Genomic DNA, 11,802 nt, shown 5'->3' with positions numbered 1-11,802 from the left:
TTGGAATTGATGAAGTGCAATAATGAATTTGTGCCAACTTTTAAATTCATTTGTTGATCAAGAATAGCTGTAATGATTTGATTTCTATCTCCATACTAATCCAACTGTGTTCTTTTCCAGTTCCAGAGTTAATCATTATTATTCTGTATCTGAGCATCAGATTTCTGTAATGGAACCCTGTTGACTTTTGCAAAAGCTAAGTGAGAAGGAGGAGTTGTGAGTTGTTAGCAATATAGAATTTGAGTTCTGCAAAATCTATGAATGCATAACTGATTTAATGGAATCAGATTCTACTGGATAAATTTGATCTTGAAGCTGAGAACTTGAAGCTGAAAACAGGAAATTGATTTTGCCCATTCTGTAGTTAGGAAATTGCAGTACATTTTAGATTCAAATGAAACAACTAGAATTGCAGATATATTATACAGTTTTTTGAAGTTGATGCGGGGAATTTGATTTCTGAAATTGAAGTTGGTTCGAGAGTAGAAACTGAAAAAGAAAATCTGCAGAAAGAGGAACAGTGGCTTCAAGAGTGTTAAGACATTGGATACATGTGGTGTTTTATTGTCCGAGACGACCAATGCTTTAAGTGTGGGGGAGGGAGTTCTTCTCCATTAGTTGATTTGAGATGATTTGAGTTTTCAAGTGTTGAAATTGAAGTGGAAAATAGTGAGAAAAAAAGTGGCAAATCAGAAAAAGAGTATCAAGAATTGTGAAGAGAGAGTATGATCAAGATTCTTTGTTAGCCATCAAATTGAAGGAGAGGTTAGCTTGATATGTTGAATTGGTAATGACAAATGATATTCATCTCTTTACACATCGAATTGGTCAACTCATCAAGTATATTCCTCCAATACTCTTGTCTTCTCATTTTCTTCATGAAAATTCTTTTATTTTGTCTATTTCATCCACTTAAATTGTTCTTTTTGCTTCCATTTCAATTCTTCATAATAAATTCCTTTTGATTCATGTATGCTATGTTTATAGTGATGGAGAATTAGAAAACAAGCAAGCTTATGGTAGTGAAATATTGCGAGTTGTATTGAGTGAGCTCCACTTATATGCAATTTTGAATGTGAGAGCTAGAATAGGAAAATATCTTGTGAGATTGCAACTTGCTTAATTTTTCATGTGGATTGAAACCACCATACCTACTGATTATTATTTGAATTGTATTCATGATTGTTTGTGATCTTCAAGATGACCTTAGTTAATTACCCTTTACTATCTTCTAGGTATTGCTAGGAAATTATTATGGAGATAATTTGTAGTTTTCTTGACTTGAACGGGGCGCCCAAGATTAAGTGTGGGGGATTTGATAACTATGATTTTGGCTATATTATCTTGATTCATAATGCACATTTTTAATGGTCTTTTTATAGCTTAATCTTACATTCACATCATATTTCATAATTGCATTTGAATTTGGACTTAATTGCAAATTGACTTATAATTATGGTATTTGATGCTAATATTTGATTCTTATTTTATATGCATCAAAAGGGTCATGAACCCGATCAAATCAGACCACATTTGGGCTCAAATATAGGGCTAAACGAGGTGATCAAGTTTTGGATTGATTTGGATCGTTCGTTGAAGATCAGAGAGATCTGAGCCATCCGTTGAGAATCTGGTCCATCCGACCTAATGAGGAGCAGATCTCATCCATAGATGAAGATCCAGAGGTTTTGATCTAGATCTGAGTTCATCCATCCGTTGATCAAGCCCCGAGTTAATCTGGACCGTCCGATCAGATTTGAGGAGGTTTAAAAGTCGCGTGAGGAACTACAGTGTCCCTGGGCTCGGCGATCTCGCGATTTTGCTATAGTGTTCTTCTTCCTTCTTCCGCGACGCCGAAGCTCCCATTCCCAATTCCAGATCTGCGAGCTAGAGTTCTTCACCGGCGGCGATTCCTGAGCTCCGGCGATCTTCGTCCGAGGTCACAGAGAGCAGTCGAGGGTGTTTCCCAGTCTGCAGTGTTAGTTCTGTTCCACCGCAATCCAGCTCGAGGGTGTTTCCCAGATCTGGATTTCCATCAGCATCGGAGCTCTCGAGGGTGTTTCCCAGAAGCTTCGATCACACTGCCGTTTATCCATCCCATCAGCAACTCCACATTGATCTGATCAATCAATTGAAGTCACAAATTCCAGAACTCAGCGTTGTTTCTTCGTACGTTGAAAACTCCAGCCGATTGTGAGATCGAGGGTGTTTCCCAGATGCTATGAGGAGTCGGCTGGATTAGTTGGAAGCTTGGTTCTTCGCTGTTGGTTGCTCGAAGGATGTTTTCCAGAGGTAACTCTGTTTCACAGCAGAGTGGAGAAGATTGCTATGGGATTTGGGTTTGTGGAATGTTAGGGTTTTGTTTTCCTTATTCTTTGTCTTTGAATTGTCTCAAACTTGCTCAGATCATCAGATCTGATTCAATTTCCTTACCATTTCTTTTTGATTCAATTTTCTACAATTCGATTTCTGTTTTTGTTTGATGCAATCCCAGTTACGTTCAGCTATTAACTAATGTTGCAATTTATTTCTTATTTTGAGTTCCTTATTTCAGTTTAAGTTTCTGTAATATGAATCTTGTAGCTAACTAATTAGTTTGCAATTTCTTTCTACATGGAATTTCTTGTTTCGGTTTATATAAGTTAGAGTTAATTTCGATTCATGAATTAAGAAAACTCTTGTTTGATTCATTGGATTTTATTGTGGTTGTTAAAGTGCTTGATTGTTGAATGAATCGCATTAACTTTTCATTGTTTATCTCTATTAAGAGTGGTTGAATGAAGTTGAGAATTGAATGTTTGTTGTTGTGCTTGATTGTGGAGTTGATTGTGATTATGAATTTGATATTATTTCAGTTTCTACAATTCGGTTTGAGCTCTGAATTTAGTTATTACTGTTGTTGAGAATTGAAGATGTGGTAATTAATTGATTGAATTTAATGATACATTAGAATCCGAGCTTAGTTGATTTTAGTTTGAGGATAAGGAAATGAATCAAGTGTTAATGAGAACAACAATGTTTTGCTCCTATTTTAGATTGTTCTAGAGCACTCTTGGGAATTAAATGTACTCAAGTGAAATGGGATTTTGATTGGAACCAATTCAAGAATGCACACACACTTATTAGTTATCATTGGAAAAATACGACTTGGGACTCCTTACTACGACATGTTTTATCTTTAGTTAATTGGGTTCCAATCTTTATCAATTTGGGGTGCCTCGTGACATGCAAAAAGGCCGACACCAATCATCGCCCACATGATACTCGAGATAAGAAGAGGAATACCATAGAAGATCAAGAGGTTGTTGCTTACAAAGAAAGGTATAACTAATAATTCTATTTCGCATCATACTAGTTTTCTTTGTATAAATTTCGAAATACCAAACATAAGAGGTATATGATTTTAGGTTTCGAATTTGTGATTTGAGTTTGTGTTCTTTTGATTTTTTTCGATCTTGTGATTCGATTGTTCCTTTTAGTTAAACCTAGGGTTATTATAAGGAAATTAAATATTAAATTTCGTTGAAAGGCTTTGTCTAGGAAGTGGTGGATGCTCCCATTCCCAAGAAGGCCTAGTGCCTCGCCATGTTTAACCTGGAAGTCAATCTCTGAAATTAATATTTAATTGAATTTGTAACATAGGTAGATTTGGATCGATAATGTTAAGTATCGTTTGCGATTGAAGTCTAAATCTCTAAGAACAAATAAGTTAAATTTGGAATCAATAATGTTAAGTTCCGTTTGTGATTCCTAATTTAATTTCTAAAGAACACAATAGGTTGTTAGGAATGGTTCAGGACTTGTACAAAATTTTTGTACAGGGGAACCGGTATGATATTCCGAGTATCAACCAACACCTACAACCTCATTCACACACATTAGATAACAAACCAACTTAACTTGAACCCTTTGACATAATCAAAACACTGGTTCGATCGTCGAATGCTTCCCGCACTAACGATCTCTCCCTTTTTTATTATGGCAACACAGTTCAAAGTTAAGTAAAAATATGACAAAATTTAAATATGAAATTAATAGAAATTAAGAAATTTAAACATGAGCATGAATGTAAAAATTTGTAAAATGTATGCTCCTCCTTATGTTTAAATTCTTAATTCTTAAGTCTTAAGTTTTTTTTTTTAACTTTAACTCTTCTCTCCCGCTTTGACATAAATAAAAAGAAATAAGTATAGAGAAAAAAATATTTTACGTAATTTTATGCTCCCCTGAATAGTAGCACTTAGTAAAATTTAGCTTTGAAGATACTTAGCTAATTTAGAAATATTTTGAAAAATATCTAATTTTTTCAACAAAAACTTAGAAACTTTTATATCTTTTTCCAAAAACTTTGTCAGATAGCTAAGTTTTAAAACATAATCTAACTAAGTTTAGCTTTTATAAAATTTGATTAAGTATTTTGCTTAAAGGGGGTTTTTTTTAACAAAAGCATAGTTAAGTACTTAGCTTGAAAAATACTTAGCTCTTTCAACAAAAAACTTGGCAAAACTTAGCATTTGAAAATAATTGCTTTGGAAAACACTTAGTTAAATTTGAAAAGCCTTTGAAAGATTTTGACAAACCCTTAAAAGTATTGATAAATACTTAAATTTTTAAAAGGATTTTCTTGATAGACGTTTAGTTTAAGTACTTAACTTTAAGAGAATTTTCATAAAAGCTTAGCTTAAGTACTTAGCTTTGAAAACATTTATATTTTCAACATAGACTTAGCTAAATTTTGAAAGTAAATGTTTTGTCAAGTACAAAACTTAACTTAAAAATACTTTGATAAATTTGGTACTTAGCTTTAAACGTAAAACACTTAGCTTCAAGTAAAGGTTTTAAAAAATTACTCCTCTTTTGGGGAAACCCTAGAGCCATCATTTTCATTGACTCCGACGATCCGTCCATCTCCGGCACAAGGAACTACTCTGAAGATACCTTGAATCTTCTCTTTAAGCATCTCTCTATCTCTATTCATTGTTTTCATCTATATAAATGCTTTCATTTGTGTCTTCTTATTGTAATTTTTTTGTTATGGAGTTGTTCTCATGATTATATGAAGTAGGAAGTAGCCCTTTTATTATGTGAACATCTTTTCAATTAATCTATATGTTTGCATATTTTTTGTTTGATGAAATGTGTGTTTATGATCCAGATCTACTATATTAACACGATCTCGATGCCAAAAGCATGAGATTCATATCCCACTAGAGTTTAGGGATGAATCGAAAGGAGAATCTGATCCTCCGACCCATAGGAAACTGAGACGCGAAGAGTCAGATATGAAAGTGCAACTCGGTATGTCGCAAGGAGCACTAGGTCATCATATAGCTTAATGGATCAAACCTAATTTGTTATAGACAATGATTAGGATTGATACATCATTGTAGATGTAAAAGCTCACATCATATACCATAAGATGGTCTACCTACATAAATACCAATTGAGGATAGGAAACCAAATATAAATTAGGTGTTTATAATCGTTTGGGTGAAACTGAAGTCCAAGAATTGCCTTCACCACTGGACCTTCTATGATCTCTCTGCCTTTCCCTCAATTCTCTTGTATACAGCTCTCTCTCTCCCTCTCCTTCTTAATTTTCTTAAGTTTGTTCGTGACTTCAACTACCTTTGATTCTCTAGATAACCTAGTTTGTCACTCATACTAGTACTTGATTCACATTCCCTATGAATTTGATATTTTATTATTTGATGATAGAATCATACACTTGTGATTTCCCATATCACGTAAGTTCCTTCTTTCTCTTCTCAATGTCTTTCTCTTTTTTTTGTTGAAGTATAGGATTACTCTAGAATCATTTCTAGTTTTTTTTCTTCTTTTTTAAGAAAAAATTACTGATTGTTTGTTTTAATCTGTGTATTCATTTTATTTGTTGATGAAATAGAAGTTGTTCATGCGATTGTGGTTCTAATGGTCAGGAACTCGAGATCTAAAAAGTGGAGACCACACAAAAGTTTCTTTCACTACCTTCAAACCTTCGACATTTTAATGAAGGGAAACTGAGACGTAAGTCCCTTTTTTCTCTTGTCAATCTCTTTCTCTTTTTGAAGCATAGAATTTCTCCAACATTATTCTTGTTTTTTAAAAGAATAAATTACTTCTTGTTGTATTAATCTACTCATTTTATTTCTTGAAGAGGGGGTAAAAGTATGAACTTTTTATTTTCATAAGTTTTTATTGGTTTTTTTTTAACTTGAAAATGTGACGATAGATTGAAGATAACCGATTGAAGCTTTTATTAATTTTTATTTATTTGTTTGAACTGTGAAATGTAATGCTAAACTTTCAACTAATTAAAATTGGATGTTGGATCTTGTATGTTTCATTTTGTTTATAAACTTTTAACCAGCTAAATTATTATAAATTACTGAATTTACATTTTATTTATTGTCACTAGTTTTTATTCCGTCTAAATTTTATTTTATTTCTATACAAATTACTTGAATTGGAAATGGGTGTTGTATAAAAATTTTATTCTGTTTTTTCATATTATTGATGCATTTGTCATTTTATTTATTTTTTTATTGCATATAATTTTAATATAAATTAATAAAATTAAGATTCAAATAATTTGAATCGAAGTACAATTAATTCAAATGATTTAGAGCTAAAATTCGAATCGAATCGAATTCGAATCCATTTGGATTCGAGATCCCCAATGTTAATTAGTATTTTCAAACTTTGAATCGGATTCAAATAGTAACATACATTCCAACCTCGAATCTGAATATTAATATTTTCATAATATATTTGATTCGTTGGGCAGTTTATATTTACTGAAAATTGATCTGCCATTTTAAAATATAATGTTTACTGCAAGTTCATAATACAAAAACCTAAAATCAAGTTAATAAAGAAAACTTCGCTCGATTTTTCAAAAAGAAAAACATTTAAAAAACTCGATGACAGCTGTGGGATTTGAACCCACGCCCTTTCGGACCAGAGCCTAAATCTGGCGCCTTAGACCACTCGGCCAAACTGTCTCTTTGATGGGATTTCAAATTTTATTAACTTTTAATATAACTTATTACGAAACCCCTAGTTTTTAATTAGAACCTATTTAATTATTTGAAGAATTTAAATTTAAAATATATTTAATTGGATTAGTGAGTTTGACATCAAAGATTGCTAGTCTATTTTAAGACTTTACGAGCTTATTCGATTATTTATAAGCTTGTTTATAAGTGTAATAAAATAGTTTCTCACAAGTTTATTTAGACAAAACCTTATGATCTAATCATATAAATACGATTTAATCAACCAAATCAATCAGACTTGTAATTACTAAGGGCATATTTGTAAAATTACCGACTAAGTGTGAAATGTATTTCTTGAATAATTTAATTAATTAATTATTTAAATTTTAATATTTCCATAAACTATAAATATTATTAAATTTATAAATTCTTTAAAGCCGAAGCGAAGCATCCCCCAAGCGTCTTCTCCCGATCGCTTCTTGCTATTCGACGCCAACGTTGATCGGTAACCCTCGATCTGCGATACTCCTGTTCTACCCTCGCATCAATCCTTTCTTTCGCGCTCCCCGTTGATGGTTTCGTCGATTGACGCGAGACTGGAAGGTATGCCGCTCGATCCACACTCTGTAGTCTTGTATTTTGTTTGATTCAGATGATTGAAGTTTGTAAATTCATTTCGTTCTTAATGTTGAATCGTGAATCTGTTCGTCGAGTTCATTTGATGAAGATTTTTCATGAATGGTTGATGGAATAGGTTTAAATACTCAGTGTTGCTTCATCGAAGTTCGAAGAAAACCTGGATCTTGTCATTATTTCCTTACGAGATTTCTGTTGTTTTTTTTGCTCTTATATTGATCTGAAGAATATTCATATTGTCTGGATTTGTTCAAAGATTTTGGAAGATGATGAAAATTTTTGTCTCTTGATTCTTTTTTTTTTGAATTTCTTTATCCGGCAAATATTTCTACAGGAAAGGAACATTCTGGAGTTAGTTAGTCGACCTTTTCAGATTGCTTTCTTCCTCCAATGGCTCTTCTAGTTTAGAAGCGGATTTTGCATTTGTATAATTCAACCAATTGTTGAGACGACACTGCTTGAAACTGTTGCTGTTGACTAAGCTACTTTATCTTGGATCATGGAACATCTTCCTGTGGAAATCATTGGTGATATACTTTCTCGTCTTGGAACTGCTCGAGATGTTGTTGGTTTATCTGCAACTTGCCGGAAATGGAGAGAAGCCTACAAGAAGTACCTTCATACGCTTTCTTTCAAATTTGGTGATTGGCCCCGTGATATTACTGCGAGGCAGCTAGAGATCCTTATAACACAAACTATATCACAAACTGTGGGATTGCAGTGTCTTTCAATTCATATGGGCAGTGCCCATGAATTTGCGGCTGTCCCAGTCATTGCTTGGCTTATGTACACTAGAAAAACATTACAGAGTTTGTCCTACAATGGGCACACTATTCCAAATGTGAATGTTCCAGAGCAATGCAGTCGACATAAGTTGCAAGCTTTGGATCTAGATCATCATTCTATAATCAGGGTTGAACCAACTTATCTGAGATTTACTTGTCTCAAATCTCTTTCTCTCAGACATGTTATTATCTCTGCCTTGGATCTGAGCATATTGTTTACTGTGTGTCCGAGAATAGAGTCCTTGACCCTTGATGTTGTAGAAATTGTCACTTCAGATTCTCAATCATCAATGGAACTGAGTAGTCCTACATTGAAGTGCATATTTGCAGAGAAAGTAAGTGTGGAAAAAATAATTTTGGAGGCAGATAACCTTGAGAGCTTGCACTTATTAAATGACTCAAATATTGGTTTTTTAAAGCTAAATGGAAAAGGCTCTCTTCAACATTTGAAGATAGATGATATCGTTGCCACCCATTTGGAAATCGGTGCGAACTTGGACAATTTGAAGGTTATTGATGTGAGTTACTTTATGATAAAGTTGCCCAAATTTTACCAAATGATTTCCAGAGCATCTAAACTAAGAACATTGAGGCTCTGGGCAGTAGCGTTTGTTTGTAAGGATGACCTCTTCATTGATGTTGAATCTATTGCCGTTTCATTCCCAGAACTTAAACATCTGGCGTTGAACTACGACATTAGAGATGGACTACTATATGCGTTGCGAGGCTCCTCGACCCTGGAAAATGTTAATGTATTAGAACTAGGATGGACTATCATAAGTGATAACTTTCGGCTTTGGGTTTTTGGGATGATTAGAAGATGTCCCAACCTCAAGAAATTAGTTATCCATGGTGTACTTTCGGGGATGAAAACGGATGAACAGTCTCAAATGGTAACCAATGTTACTTCATCTGTATTGCGTCTTATGAGGAAATATATTCATGTTGATGTGCGATTTGTGTATGACTAATTAATTACAAGTGAACAAGCCATTGGTCTCCTTTTGAGAAACTCTTGCATCGGATGGAAGATACAAAAACATCATTTTGTTTACTCATTTCTCCATTATCTTGGACATGACAATGACACATACATAGCTTTTCTTCATGCACAAAAGAAGAAAAAGAAGCTAAGAAATTTTCTTGATGAGAACATGCACCAGGGAAGTAAGTTTAGCTGAATGTAAGTCGCTTTCTAATTCCATTTAACCTTGATTCCTATCTTCTCCTAGTACTGTTCTCCAGGATACAATTTTGATTTTGGTTATGAGATTTTCTATTGAGCAGTCTTACTTCATAAGAATAATTTTGTAATGCCATATAGGTTGGCTATGTATATAGTTCTTCTGAAAATTCATTATTATGAACTCTGTGTGTTATTCTATATATAAGCATACATATACAACTTGCTTATCTCTTTCTGGAGTGATGACAATCTGAATTTTCTATTCATCCAAAAACGCTAAATAAACTGTATGCTTCTATGTTTTATGGTATAATTGTGTTTCTTTTTTATTCTTTATCTTTTTTTTTTTGTTGCCCATGCCCATGCGTTATCAAAACTAAGTTGTTTGAATTAATTATTTAATTTATTGAGCTTGGGTGACTATGTTAATTAAGCTAGCAGAGCATGTTAACCTGCATGTAAGGCTCACTGTGTATGTAACAGTGAGCTTATCTAAAGACATAAGAAGTGAGAATTTGGTAACTAGGTAGATTTTTGTTGGCAAACTAAAACATGTCATGAAATTTGGGAAGTCATTATCCTATACAGGTGTAATATGGTCGTGTAGTTTTGGGGCAAAATAGGACTTTATAGTTTGCATGTGCGCAATCCTATTAGGCTATTGCCATACGTTAGTGAAAACTAGGGACCTTGGTGGGGAAGGTGGGGTACAAAGTATTGGCAAAGTTTCTTGCGAAGATATACGACAAGATTATCATTTTTAATATCTCTGAAAGAATAAGTACGAATTTCCTAATCTGATATACGGCAAAATTAATAATAATAAGTTTATGCTTTCATCATCTAGGGATCAGCCATGAGTGTCATCCGCACAAGGGCTATATATCAACTTGCACTTATAATTCTTTGGAGCTTGGATTTGCTTGTGTAATTGTAGAAGGTTAATTTTGTGCAGTGTTTTAGGATTAAAATGATTTAGGATTCAAGGCCTCTACTTAAAATGCAAAAATTTGGAAGGAATTATCCATCTATTTGTATTGATATGGAACCATAATTTGGTGATTGTTATCACACTCAGAAAGAGAATGATAATTTATTAATATGCAATTAATTTTGCAGTATATAATCCCTTCATTGTGTTTTAAAACCAATTCTACAATACCCAAAAAGTTGCCGTTACTTTTCCATGTAAATTATGTGAAATGAAAATGTTGTTTCCTCAATTTTTTGAGAATTGGTGACTAATTATATTGAACAAAAATGAACAATGTTGTTTATTTCTTTGTAGCTGCAAATACCATTTGTCACCAAGAAGTGAGCCTAAAGCTGGGCATGGTAGATCAGAATGTTCAGCCTTTTATTTGACTGAATTCATATTCCATGAGTCTGATGCTTGTGTTATGACTTGATGAGTCTGATGTTTAACTTAGACTTCTGGCAGGTCACTAGCTCACCGGTACTAGGAGTTTGCATCAGGCTCTCCACGCACAAGGTATTGTTGGGATTAACTTTGGTGCACTTGAATTGTTCGTTCTATGGACCGCAGAGTGTAGCGTTTCAGTTTGTTTGTTTTCGTTGCAGCCTCCCGCAATTTCTTTCCTTTCCTATGTTGGTGACCTTTTTGGTTAGTTTCATGTGTAACTTCTCTATAAAAATAATATTAGATGTGAATTTAGCTTCATCCTCTTCATTTGTCTCAACTACAAGATTTTCCACTCCATTTGAATTCTGGAAAACACACACACACACACATTTATATGCACAAACTTGATTGGTATTGCATGAATTCTCATTTTTCTAATTGTAATCTGACTTGTATATGTTATTTACACACACATCTTTTATAATTTATTCTTATTTCTTGCACCTCCATTTTTCCACACTAAATAAACTACATAATGGATTAAATAAAGTAAACTAAAGTAGTAGGAAGTACATATAATTTGACTTATTAGGGGTTGGATGAAGTGATCATCTTTGTAAATTAAATTAAAGTATGTATTAATTCTTTTTCAATTTTTTTTTTATTTTAATTAGTAGAGTTCATACTTTTCAAATTAAATTCATAAAGAATTTATAACACGTATTCTCTCTTTTCTATAACTTTTCTTTCAAATTTGAAAAAAATTGTAAAGATTATAAGTTAATTTTGTAATTAATTAACCCTACCCATTTGAGATAATTGTTTCTTTTAATT

The 11,802-nt window shown here is 33.1% G+C and overlaps 1 protein-coding gene and 1 non-coding gene across 2 annotated transcripts; one reads left to right on the top strand and one right to left on the bottom strand.

Annotated features, from left to right (window-relative positions):
* Window positions 1-6,924: 6,924 nt before the first annotated feature.
* Window positions 6,925-7,004, bottom strand: TRNAL-UAG. Its single transcript has one exon. It is a non-coding gene; the product is annotated as a tRNA-Leu (tRNA).
* A 443-nt stretch (window positions 7,005-7,447) lies between these two features.
* On the top strand, window positions 7,448-11,286 carry LOC121982871 (F-box/LRR-repeat protein At1g67190). Its single transcript, XM_042535898.1, has 3 exons — window positions 7,448-7,601; window positions 7,969-9,602; window positions 11,047-11,286. The coding sequence occupies exon 2, from the start codon at window positions 8,134-8,136 to the stop codon at window positions 9,388-9,390; it is 1,257 nt and encodes a 418-aa protein (XP_042391832.1). The 5' UTR covers window positions 7,448-7,601; window positions 7,969-8,133; the 3' UTR covers window positions 9,391-9,602; window positions 11,047-11,286.
* The last annotated feature ends 516 nt before the right edge of the window (window positions 11,287-11,802 follow it).

The sequence above is a fragment of the Zingiber officinale genome, chromosome 5A (assembly GCF_018446385.1).
Source record: "Zingiber officinale cultivar Zhangliang chromosome 5A, Zo_v1.1, whole genome shotgun sequence".
In the NCBI taxonomy this organism is placed as follows: domain Eukaryota; kingdom Viridiplantae; phylum Streptophyta; class Magnoliopsida; order Zingiberales; family Zingiberaceae; genus Zingiber; species Zingiber officinale.
This window is presented reverse-complemented; position numbering and strand designations above follow the sequence as displayed.